Source organism: Mytilus californianus, unplaced genomic scaffold (genome assembly GCF_021869535.1).
Source record: "Mytilus californianus isolate M0D057914Y unplaced genomic scaffold, xbMytCali1.0.p SCAF_6, whole genome shotgun sequence".
Lineage (NCBI taxonomy): Eukaryota > Metazoa > Mollusca > Bivalvia > Mytilida > Mytilidae > Mytilus > Mytilus californianus.
This window is the reverse complement of record NW_026262712.1, coordinates 12,059,696-12,073,398: the sequence shown is the minus strand read 5'-3', so window position 1 is coordinate 12,073,398 and position 13,703 is coordinate 12,059,696. Positions and strand designations below refer to the sequence as shown.

The 13,703-nt window shown below is 33.1% G+C and overlaps 1 protein-coding gene across 1 annotated transcript; it reads left to right on the top strand.

Annotated features, from left to right (window-relative positions):
* The first annotated feature begins 311 nt into the window (after nt 1-311).
* Nucleotides 312-13,321, top strand: LOC127704909 (probable serine/threonine-protein kinase roco5). Its single transcript, XM_052209142.1, has 7 exons — nt 312-782; nt 3,359-3,465; nt 3,960-5,204; nt 7,121-7,154; nt 10,515-10,786; nt 11,701-11,728; nt 13,133-13,321. The coding sequence occupies exons 1-3, from the start codon at nt 371-373 to the stop codon at nt 4,518-4,520; spliced, it is 1,080 nt and encodes a 359-aa protein (XP_052065102.1). The 5' UTR covers nt 312-370; the 3' UTR covers nt 4,521-5,204; nt 7,121-7,154; nt 10,515-10,786; nt 11,701-11,728; nt 13,133-13,321.
* Nucleotides 13,322-13,703: the final 382 nt, after the last annotated feature.

Sequence of the window (13,703 nt, the reverse complement as noted above, 5' to 3'; positions counted from 1 at the left end):
TAAACCGTTCTTTTTACAAGAACAAAAAAGAGATTATCACAATTACAGGGCAATGCAAAATATCGTTTTTCCTGAGAATAATCAAAACCAGGTTTTGCAAGACGACGTTCCATAACACAGAGATCCATATAACACCAGGACAATGACAAGTAATCCATTAATTTCAAGTGATCAACCTAATTATTTCCATGAATACATCCAATGCAAACAATGCGAAGACGTCATTAATGATATACCGATGCCTGTTCACCAAACTTATGTAAATACTACAACAGAAAATGAATCACAAGAACATAGGCCAAAAACAAAAAAAGGATCGCCTTTGGTTCTAAGTGGTACAAAGCATACCAGTTTTCCAGAAGATTTGTCTATGCACGCTTCCAAAGAACAAATTAAAACATTGACTCAATTATCTGAAGTAGAGCAAGCAGCATCTGGTTTGAAACATTCTGTAGAAACTGTTTCTAATCCTGGAATAATAACAAAACTTAAAAGATTCTTCGGAGTTTCCAAAGAAGTGAAAAAGATAAAGGTTTCAATTACAGAAGAACACATTTTAAAGCAATCATTAAGAGTAGGAAAGAAAAAGTTAAATCAAAGACATATAGCTCCCGTAATAATATGGGACTTTGGAGGTCAAGATATCTTTTACTCCACGCACCAAAGTTTCCTGTCCTACCGAGCCATCTATTTGATTGTACTGGATGGTAGTAGGACCCTTGATGAGCCATGTCAATTTGAGCATTATTTACCAGGGAAAAGTGGACCGAAAACTGCAAGAGGTATAATAGTCTTTAGTTTTCTATGTTGTGGTGTGTATACTGTTGTTTGTCTGTTGGTATATTTTTTTCTAAGCCATGGCGTTGTCAGTTTATTTTCGACATATCAATTTCAATGATCCTTTGGTATCTTTTGCCTCTCTTGTATGATAAGTTTTCAAAACGTACTAAAATTGTATATGAATAATATTTTCGTAAAGATACAAAAACTAGGAAGAGTTTACGTCATGTACGTCTTTTATATGTTTACTACTACACATTAAAAATAATCATAAATTTCAAACGAACTAGACATCAATGAGATGGGAGCAATCTCTATGGGCCCCGCTGTAAATAACGTGTGGTACGACATTGGGTTGTCAATCGAAACCAAATTTTTTTACCTTTGACCAAGGAAGTTGTACATACATTATGACACACCCTCTGGTGTTGGTTAATATACATGTCAATTATAAAGTATGAAATCATAACGGTTCTCAAGATGTAGAGCGGACATGATCTGTACCATATGACATGGGGTTGTCAACTGAAACCAAAGATGTTGACCTTGACCTTTGACCCAGAAAGTTGTACATACATTATGACACACCCTCTGGTGTTGGATAATATACATGTCAAGTATAAACTTTGAATTCAAAATGGTTCTCTAGATAAAGAGCGGACACAATTTGTTACGGACGGATGGACGGACAGACTGTTCACTAAAGGATGACCCGCCACTAGGCGGGGCCCTAACTAATCACAGTGCAAATTTTGGAAGTCATTCCAATATAGTATCAACCAAAAAAGGAACTTGTGTCTTCAGATCGCACGTGGTCGCTATCTATTTATATGTATATGTTAATGTTTATATTGGTTATATGACCGTCGGCAGTCTTCGGAGGTTAATCTCAATGATTAATTAGATGACGACTAGTAAAAAATACACACAAAATAATGATACATATTATCGAGTCCACGTAATCCTAATTGTTTATTTTAGACTTTTTGTAATTCGGATATACGTTTAAGTATGTTATAAATCAATAACGATCATTTGAGTCAAATTAATTCCCCTTTAACATTAATGTATTCATTATTATTCGTTGGATACTTAACTTTATTGATTTCATGGGTACAGGAATTAAATGTTCAAATAATTTCAAATGTTCTATTACAAGTTACATGAGTTGCTTATAACCCCCTTCGAACCCATAGGCGTTAAGTAAAATCAGTAGGGGTCATTTTGAACCGTTTAATGAATTTAACGCACACGGGACTTTTTCTTGCCAAGTTTTGTATAAAAATATCATTAATAGATGACTTAATCATTAATAGCAGACTATACTTAGTCATGAACCCCCTATGAAATCTACTGACCCCCATACGAATCTACAGAGGTTCACCGCGTGACGGCGTTAAACCAATTACAACGTCACTAATTTACCCGAGGTGCAATAAAAGGTTGTATGCAGATTAAAGCAAAACAAAGAATCAAATATCAACGCAACTACAAGGTTTTTTGAAACAAAGTCAATTGGTACCAACCGAAAAAAAAAATGAATCCACAGTACCAAACAACATACTGTTAGATGATTGCCAATAACATAACTATAAATTGGGGACCATGATACAGCCTGTTAAAGCTTAGTATCCGGAATAGGTTTTGTTAATTGTTGAAGACCGTCAGGTAATCTCTAGTTTGTTACTTCCACATCATTTGTATTATGATACATACATTTGTAGTTGTCTCATTGGCAATTATACCACATCCGCTTATTACTTTGTGTATATCATGTTTATAAGAATATGTGTAAATGCAAGTGACTCTCAAGTGACAATGCAAAAATTATCAAACTATATTTAAATATAAATGCATAGATTCATTTTTGAGACATTGAAGAAATTATAGGATTTATTGGCGATTTGATTTTAACATCACCTGAACAGTCTAAACCTGAAGACGATACATTTTCAGATATTTTCGTGTTGTACATTCAGTAAAAGAGAGGCAGATGATACCGAACACCACCCCCCCCCCCCTACCCCCCTTAAAAGTAAAACAACAAAATTACTGAATTCCAAGGAAAATTCAAAACGGAAAAGACCCTTAATAATTGGCAAAATCAAAAGCTCAAACACATCAAACGAATGGAAAACAACTGTCATATTCCTAAATTAGTTCTTTGTCAGTTACCTTTAACATATCTTCGTAGAACAAGAAGAGTTGAAAATGCAGGCATCATCAATAAGAAGGCAAAGACAAAAGACAAACAATGTATGTTTGGTTCGTGTGACTAAACGTTTGCCTTCCCTTTGAGTATTTTTGGAACAATACATTGCGTATATTGTTTGTGTTGTTATTATTATTCTATATTGAAACGGTGTTGTATCTCGATCTTGAACTAATGTTTATTTAACGTGAAGAGCCAGTTGTAGTTGACCATATATATAATGTGTTATTATGATTGGTAAAGTGTAATTTTTGGGAGCTGCGAAATAATTGGAACTGAGCAATATTAACCAAAAAATGAAAATATCTATATTTCAAAATAGTGTTCACCTTTTCCCTCGATTATTATATACTTCATTGTAAACAGATTACCTGCGATTCTGGATAAATACAATTGTGACCTACTGCAAAGGGAGCCAGCATGGATTTCCCAAGATTATGATTGTTTTTACACATAAAGACAAGCTGAAGCCTGTGAGTACACACATCATTAGTTTATGCACTAAATGAATACCAGATATGGTTTATATCTTACTGATGTATTTCCTTGTCTCTGTCTGTAAGATTATATTCATTGTCATTGTCTTTTGGTTAACTGTTACGTAAAAATGTGTTAACTATGAACAAAGAGGTAATATTGCTACTTTCTGGATATTTAAAATATGCATGTTTTATACCTTTTACTGACATTATTATAAAAATGTCAACGTAAAGGAATTAACGGTACCAATTTTTCTGAATCAGATGCGCATTTTGACAATAAAATGTCTCTTCAGTGAAGCTAGAGTTCAACATATTTGAAAATACAAAGCTTATTTAAACAAGGAAGCGCGTATCAACCAAAAAAGACCCAAACATATAGCCAAAGTCTGGTAAGGAATGAAGATTGTTTTTCAAACAATTGCATGCAACATTAAGATTTAACCTCAAATTGAAATTAAAACGTGTTTAATATGTCACATTTTTAGAGTGAAGTTGAAAAAACAAAAGAACAACTGTTTGGAGATGTAAAGAGCATATTTCATGAATCCCCACTGATGTCACATTTGGTTATTGAAGACAAAATATTTGTAAATGCTAGAAACAAAAATGATCCAGAAATGGCAAAGATCAGGAGAGGTATTATCCGAGAGTCAAAGCTCCAACCAACATGGGGACAAAACTTTCCAAAATGCTTTATCCCCCTTGAATTTGAATTCGAGAATCTTATCCGAGAGAATATGAATGTAATTACATTTGACGATTTGAGAAAAATAAACACTCAGCATCCTATAAGACCATTATCAGATGCTGAACTCAAGGTTTTCCTGAAATTTCAGCATGCTATTGGAAAAATTCTATACTTTGATGAACCGGGATTGGATACACATTTAACACTACTGCCAACATATCTCATTGATGCTTTCAAATCAATAATCACCGATAAAAGATTCTGTAAAGGAGAAAAACAAAGAGAGCATTTATGGAATCTGATGAGCCAGAAAGGGGTCATCTCCAAGAGCGCAATAGAGAAACTTTGGAGAAATTAGAATTATCGGAGATTTGAACAACACAAAGACTACTTAGTAGCAGTGATGACCCACCTTGATATTTTAGTAGAACCAAAGAGATATGACCTCGAGCGCAATCGAATACCGACCGACTTTTACTTCGTTGCTAGCATGGTCCAGGCTAAGGATGACACTGGTTACCTTCAGTCTCCATTCCTCACTGACAGAAACATTGCCATAGCATTTAGTTCTAATTCTGCTATAATACCACCAGCTTTGTCATTCAGGTTCATCAATCACTGCCTCAGTATTTTTGATGTGAAGAAATACGGCGATAGAAAGGACGACATGCTGTTCCATAGATCTGCAATATTTACAATTGATCCATCTTTAGAAATTCATATTCTCTGTGAAGATGAACGAATTTTTGTCCGTCTTGTTCATGCTAAGAATAATGTTTTGATATTGAAAGACCTTGCTTCAAGTATCTGCGATTGTCTGAAATCAGCCCTGCAGAACATAAGTCAGCTTTATATCAAAACCAGCAGTGATAACTCTGAACTAAGCGTAGGGACTTTTGAAATGAACTTAGGCTGTAGTTTTGCAAAAGATCCATGCCTGCTATCCATTGGAGAATTCAACAAAAACGATAGTATCTGGGTATGTCCCGGACACAAAGTGGACCATGAAAAATTTGTGATGTGCTCTTGGATAACAGAAAAGGTAATTTAACATTAGATAAGAACATTTGTTTTCAAAATACAACTTTGTGCATTCTGATCCTTTTTTAAACATGTTAAACTTTATATTTCAATGGCATACATATGTTACTGTAGATTTATCATTATTCTTGGATTCCATTTTTCGTGGAATTCGCGGTTGTAAGTAAACAAAGAATTTAAAATGTTCTACGTGTCATTCTTTTGCAAATGAAAGACAATCTTGATAGGACACATCAGTGACGTTCGACACAAAACAGTTTGAAAATCAACTAAAATGCAACGCAGTAGAGCATGAAAGGCCAATAGTTCTTCACATCCTTGTCGTTTTACCTTGGTAGATTGTTGTCTCATTTTTTTTTTATTATTGAGAAAGACACGCTTACATGATTTACTTGGTCAAGCCATTACAGAAACCGTTTACACAACATGTACCTGGTGATATATTCCACTGGTTCAATATACTGTTGACTCGTTGAGTTTCATGTGTATCATTTTTTGTAGATTGTGGGAAAAATGTATGTTTGTTGATATTTGATTTTGAGGTTTTTCAAAAGTTTATATTCATTCTTATAGAAAATAAATAACCATTGAACATTTAGATTCATTGGTCACCGATACCACCGAAATCCTGAAAATTGATATTGAACAAAAATGTGAATCCACAGTAATGCGTTTGATGTTAGAATCGTTTTACATTGTGTTTAGCCCTGAAACCTGGTGTTTCATGTAATTTTGCAATCACTAACGGGCGATAGAAACAAAATAGCATTTATTTACCATACTCATCTTGTCAACACATATGGTTTAATTCCACTTTACTTCATACAAATCCAACTTTTTTTTATCCTATATTAGTTTCTGTGTTTATTGGCTGTTATTTATTCAGCTTGCTTTTCTTTTCAAGCATTCGTAATGAAAACTACTCAGAAAGCATTGTGTGTTGATGGACATCGTATCATTCATGTGTTTTCTTACATTTTTGTAAGTTGGGTCACTGCCGCTAATGATTGGCTATCCGTCAATGATTCACCAAGTAACCAATCTTGTTTTTATAATTGAATGATTGATATGATACAATTTGTCGGTAAAACAGACCGAATAAAGATAACAAATGGATACATTACTTTGGTCTTGTTTAATGTGAGTGTCACTGATGAGACGAAACTCGCCTAATAAATCATCATGTTATGAACATGGAATATTTCATGAGTCTTATGCTGAAAAAAAACTGAAAATTTAGCAGCAGACATCCTACAAAAACGAGTTTTTCATTAATGGTACCAACTTTACTGCATCAGTTGCGCATTCTCATAAATAATATTTCTTCATTTATGCCTGAGGCTACAATATTTTAAACCTTCTGTATACTTTGAAGGGCTGAATCAGAGCTTTACATGACGGTGATATATCTCGCAACTTGAAATGATTCTTAAAAACAAAGACAGCAACTTTTTTGATAAAACAATATTAGATATTCCCTTCCAGTACCGAAGTACTCGCTCACTGGCGGTTATTACCCTTATTGACTTACGGTCAACCCGAAAAGGTATCGACCCAGTGGTATTTATTACATTAACAGTATCAATTTTACTACAAACGATGCGCATTGCGACAGTCCATCAGATCTTTCATACATTCATATTGATTTTAACTATTGGAAACTGTCGATGGCACACAATGTCGGAAAAAGATATATTACATCAAGACGAATGTGAGAAGCATGTCATCCCACAAATCATTTTAGGCGGTGTAAGTTGACCCCTTTCCGAAACAATCAAGTAACACAATGTATTACGAAACTTGTAAGATTGATGACTTATCTGATATATTTGGTGAATATTTAATATTTAGAATTTTTTTTTAAATCTTTTTCAGTATTTTGTACAACAAAAAATATGAATTACATTTGTTTTTTAGGAAATAATGAAGAAGTGTGAAATTACCTGTCCAGGTAGGAATGTATTATTTATCAGGCATTCACTCAAAAGTGCATTGCAACTAGTTGTCCAGACGTGTGAAACTAATAATAAAAAATAATTCCAATAAATAGCTGACTTTATTGCTTTGATTGTCTTAGTCCCTTCCCTGATTCCAATAAATATAGTATAACATATAATAATGTATCATTGAGTCAATTTCCAGAGAAGAGGAAGACTTTAGTTTCACACAGCTAAACGGTTTGCATTATAAAGAATATTTTGAGGTTTAATTGTTCAAACAGGCTGGCATATTTCCTTCACATACACAGTGAAAAAAGAAAAAACAGACAAACAGAGATTCGAACTAATATTTTATGAATTCATCTACTCTGCATTGACACATATCCTCGTAATTAACAATTTCTATAAGATAAAATATACCTGATTATTGAAAGGAAATCAGTATAAAAGAAGCGGAAGATACCAAAACGACTATCAAACTCACAAGACAAAGACAAACTGGCAAAACACGAACATCGACAAAAAAACAAGCAGTTTACAAAACACTACATAGACATACAAAAAATGTAAAACAAAAATACCGAACTTTAAGGTAAATTCAAAAAGGGAACAGTCTAAAATAACTGACAACATCAAATGTTCTCAACCAACTTAACTGACTTGGTACAGACATTTTCAGAAGAAAAATGGGGCTTTAAACCTAGTTTCATATGCAACGTGTATGATAATTGTTTATAGTTCCGTTGACACAATTGGGTAAGCAACCCCAACAGACATAATACGTTAATATGACAATAATTGGGATCCATTAGCAAAAACTGTGTAAACCTATATCACAGACATGCAAACACATCTGCTTATCAAATTCAAAAAAACAAATAAATAAATCTAGCAAAGCTGCCAACATAAAGGTTGATGTACTTGATACTTTGACAATGACAAAAATGTGTTTGTAGTTGATATTATATTGACAAAGACGCCGATAAAAAGTAAAATAACAAAAATACAGAACTCCGACGAAAATTCTAAACGAAAAGTCCCTAAGCAAACGGCAAAACAGTTTTTGTAGTTGATTAAACATACCGTACAATATACACTCTTCTAATAAAGTACACAATAAGTGAAATATAAATACAAGGGTAAACAGAATAGAAACAACACTGCAAAAACCTCTTGTGTCCGAATCCCACCTCATGACCAACTCCTGTTGCTCCGAAAGGGGAAGCAGATCCTGCCCCACATGTAGCACCCGTCGTGTTGCTCGTGTTAATACAAACATGTGGATAAATCTAGTTTAGTAGGTCACATTTGAGGAAGAGAGGATGGGTTTGAGATTACGACAAATGTAACATATCCGTCGTCAACTGTGAAACAAATATTCATAACGATAAACCGATTCGTGATGGCGTTCGAAAACTTTTCAAAGGAATGATTTTAATTTCTTTTAAGAGTTCATTTTAATATGTCAAAAACAATTCTTTTGACTAATGTTTGACTACAAGTTTTGAACACTTGTTGAATAATAATTCTTCTTTTGCTTTATATGTATTCATAATAACTAAGCAATACAATTATGCAAGCGGAAATACACTGACGAAATATCAATTTGTTAGATTTAAAATCTAAAGCAGTGAAAAAACACCTACATTCGTTTTTAATTTCTATCTAATTTTTTAAAATGTTGTTCAATTCCAAACTTTGTTAATTTATGCATCGAATCAAGAAACCATATTTTTGTTTTTCTCTTCCTCAATGCAATAAACTGTTTTCTCTATATTTGTTTATTTCTTGTAATTAAAACTTTTTTCGTAATCTAAACTCTGATACTACCTAAACAATGTTAACATACTGAGTATATTTCATTTTAGAAACATATATATTTTACCACTGCATCAAGTGTGTTACGATATTTCTCCACTCGAGGCAGTTTGATTTTAAAATTTAAAACGCGAGGATTGCCGACCTTTTGTCGAAGTTTATGCTTCCTTTTAAATAATTTCAGAAAATTGTGTTTTCTGTACATGTGACGTCATCAGGCATGGTCGCCTTTTTGCATGACGTCACGAAAGCAACTTCAGAAGACAATTTGACGTCGTAATTGAATTTCGACCAATCATTTGCCGAGAACAAAGTTTTCACTAGAGATGAGAAATATTATCTCACACCGACCGAAAAAATTGAAAATAAATTGAAAATTAGAGAAAAAAGTGTTTCGAATACTTTAAAGTATAGTTTTTGTATACGCTGTTTGATTTTAAAACAATGTGAAAGAATCGAAAAAGTTTTTAAAATGGTATGTGGCAAACAAAATTATTAATTATTCGTATAAATCTGATGATATTATCAAGATCTCAGATGTCAAACATAGTAAGAAATGATATATCAAATTTAATTTATCACACAGTTTTAGACAAATGGACATTTTGTTTTAAATATGGACTATTTAACTTTCTATAGGTATTGTTTACATCAAATTGATGATAATCTGAACCAAAACTGAACAAAATATCTTTTTACTTATATTTTTCCTTTTGTCATCACCCATTTTCAATTGAAGACGTATACAGAACATGATGTATGACTAAGTTGTAATTTGCTTTACACTAGAGTTCCGTTATTGCTTCTTTTGTCCTTATATTAGTTTGTTTGTATGCTTCGTGTCAATCTAATGCGTCAACCCTCAACAGATATATCAAACCTGGGATTTAGTACACCTGATGCACTTTCCATTTACAAAAGACTTATCAGTGACGCTCGAATAAAAATTGTCGTTTAGACAAATGACCTTTGCAGTAAGGATGCATTGCAACCAAACAATTCCGACAAATTGTTTCAAATACGGCTAATTATTTCTCTATATGGGGGTGCAAACCTTAATGTTTTGAATAATTTCAACATTTACGAAATAGTTAACTTACAAAATAGTAATATATCAATGATAATTCATGTTAGCAAAAAAGTGCTGACTACCGGGTTTGTGATACTCTAAGGAACGAAACATACATCAAAAGCGGCATCGTCCCAGTAGTTGTAAACACTTGTCAAAGATACCAAGCTATTAGTTTAGTACGATAGACTAAGCAGGGTCGCTCGATTTTAGACAGCTGAAAGATTACATCAATTAAAATAGCATTGAAACAAATAATTTAAAAAAGTGTTTTAAATCTGGCTTAGGCTGTTCATGCCTCAAACATTTCTAAAGTGTGGATGTACAATTAATACACTATTTTGCTTATTTGTTCATACCTTTGGATTTACAATTACATTCTATCGATAATTCAACATAAAAATTAACCTCATCTCAAATCTGGATACTATTCACAATGAATAGCTTTCTGTTGACATTAAATTATTTCATTCCTTTTCCACAGTTACGAATGAAGATTTTCTAAGTGAAGATTTGTCAGCACTTCACCTTCGTCGACTTTCAATCCTTTACAATGTAGATGAGATTCGCCAATTGGTAACACATCTTGAACTACCATACACCAAATGGAAAGACCTCTTCATCGTAGAACCTGAACCACAGCTACTGAAATTCAAAGCATTATGTCTTTGTCACGGGCAATCAACACTGACCTTCAGAAAAATTAAAAAAGCTGTAGAGGAAGGAAAGATACAAAATCCACACACTTTGTGCAAGGTAAATGTTTTTTATACAACAAAATTTGATAGTTTACTTGTTTAAGATGTTGTTGAACTGCTTAAATGTATTTCTAAACCAAATGGCCTTTCTTATCTAAAGTAGTTTGAAATAACACTTCTACGTAGTGAATTACAAAAGAATATTATCGTCACATGAAGTGTCATTTCTTTTTATTTGAAGTTTGCTGTTATAAAACAAAACATTTAAGGTCGTGTTTATTCATGTTGCAATAGTTGGATTAAATTATGGATCCAAGGAAAAAGTGGTGTGTTATAAAATATCTCTGCTTTTGTCATCCATTGGTTGAAGTATCATATAGGTTTTATTTCTCATCTTAGTTGTCAACATCGTATTGAAAAACGTGTTTCTGTGTAAAGGACATAGTGTACAACAAAGTGATGAGCACATAAAGCATTACACTAGATACAAACATACCCAATTTTTTTTTTCCAGCAGTATTTGACCTCATTTTACATGGTAACATTTTTTTAACCTTAATGAAGCTGAAAATAATGAATATTCGACGTAACTAGCTGAATGTGTCTTGTCAGTTCGTTGGCGAACAAACACTTCTTTGAGAACACAGTCGGAACAATATTGCAAGAAGTAGACTATCTGTATTGACCAGTAGTCGCAACAAAAGATAGATATATTCACGTTTAACTTTATGAATTTAGAAAATTCCCGATATTATTGTGGACATGTCATTGGGTCGATCTAAATACAAGGAAGCAGACTTGTTTGTGTCATTATTCAGTGTTGTAAAAAAATGACGAAATGACATCAAATTGCTAAATAGTTGTCTTACATTGTTCTATAGAACGACGTGTTAAGAAAAAGGGTTCTCATGAATTGTGGTGGTTTTAATTGCATTGTAAAATATTAATCATAGTTACATCTGCGTTGTACAGGTAATGAGAGGCGCATTTGTGGACTTTGGTAAGCATATTTTTTCAATGACATCGTCTGTGTTTATTGTATAGAATAGATAATGTGTAGGTATAAACTAAAAGAACATAAACTATACATAGTATTAATAATTTGTTTCTTTTCACACTAGAAAATCATACGAAAAATTATTATATATATAGGTATATTGCATATAATCCATCGCATTATTTAACTTTCATTTCTTGGTGGTATTTGGGTCATTTCATGTACAGAAGCTAGCAATTAGATTGTTTTAATAAAATAACAAATTCCTATTAATTCAATATAAGATGTACTTTTGGAAACTATGCAAAACAGAAGTTTGGTTATCTAAGTTTACTATGCATCCTCTACAAAGCATTGCTTTGACTGTGTGCAAAGGGTTCACAGTTTTCATTAGTGTCATGTGCATATGTGTGGGATTATGGATTTCTTTTGGGATCTTAAAGTGATATGATTCCAATTTAACCCCTCCTACTTCGATGACAGTTTTTTGTTCCGTATGCAGTGACCTTAACGACAACACCACTATAATGAAATGTTAATGCACATAATATGTAAACAACTTTTTAACCAAAGCTTAGTTTACAAATGGGAACGCACGAAAAATATGAAAAACACATTAACATTGCTCTATCATCTGACTATTTTTCGTGTGCTCCATGAGCTTGTGCATATTGTATCAAGGTTACAACAGCTTTTATGTGTATATGTGTGGGATCATGGATTTCTTTTGGGGTCTCTGAGTCATATGATCCTTCCAGTTTAAAAAAGTTGATTGTCCCTTTGGTATCCTTCGCCTCTCTTTCTGTGTGTAATGATTTGAACCATTACACCTCTTGGCAATTGCACAGGGCAAGTTTGAAGGAGGAAAACGTGATGGAAGAGAAAATAAACAAACGTAGAAGGAAAATAGCTATTACTGATTCTGTAAAAAAAGAAATACATCAAATTATATAAAAACTGTTATGACGAAATTAAAATGACCAATTGGGAGCGCATGGAAAATATACCCCCCCCCCCCCCCCCCCCCCCCCACAAAAAAAAGCAACACATAAACATGGCTATATGAAATCACTTATTTTATACGGGCTCAAGATTCTAGGTTGAAAGTGTATTTAGGTCACGATCTGTAAATTTTGGTTTCAAACTCCAACAGTTAATTTGCAGCCAAAGTTTCGATCATTAATTCCTGAATGACATGTGTGTAGTCCATACATGATGGATTCGCAAAACATGCAAAGAAGCAGGAAAAAATCTAAAAAAAAATTGTAAATTATATGTGTCCAAAGCACTTTTCTGGATTCACCTTTATCAGGAACGTTCAAAACCAAATATTGGAAAGTCAATGATTAATAAGGATCGAAACAGTAAAGATAATAAGGACACTATTGTTACTTCATGCTATTTTAGATACTGATCCAGAGAAATGGGATCTGGTTCCTTCGGATGTAGACATTGATAGAATGGCACCTTTGATTGGAAACAAATCCTTATTTTTTCTGGTTGAACTTGGTATGGACCTCGAGACATGGGATATCATCAATCACTGGCAAACGAAACGAGATTTGGTGAAACTAAACAAGGATATTCTTGATGAATGGAGGCTTATTTGTAAAGCAAAGAATGTTAGACCCACTATGCGGAAGATTGCTCAAGCGTACAAAAGTATTGGAAAAGACATTCAAGTTCTTGAAAATACTCTGTTCAACTGACCAGAGACACTCTTTTTGCTCTCTGGTGTACCTGATGTTGTTTAATGCATATATGTTTAACAGTAATATTGAGTTCACAAAGACGTTAATTGTTTTTTGAAAGATCTGTAAGAAATCTGAAATTAAGAAAGATAATAAAATTGATTAATAAAAGGAGTAAAATGCCAAACAGTTTGAAAAAGATTGGCTATGAAGATCTAGCCCACATTGACTAGTAATGTCAACAACATTGCTGCAAATTGATAGAAGAAAACTTAATAAGTTCCTTT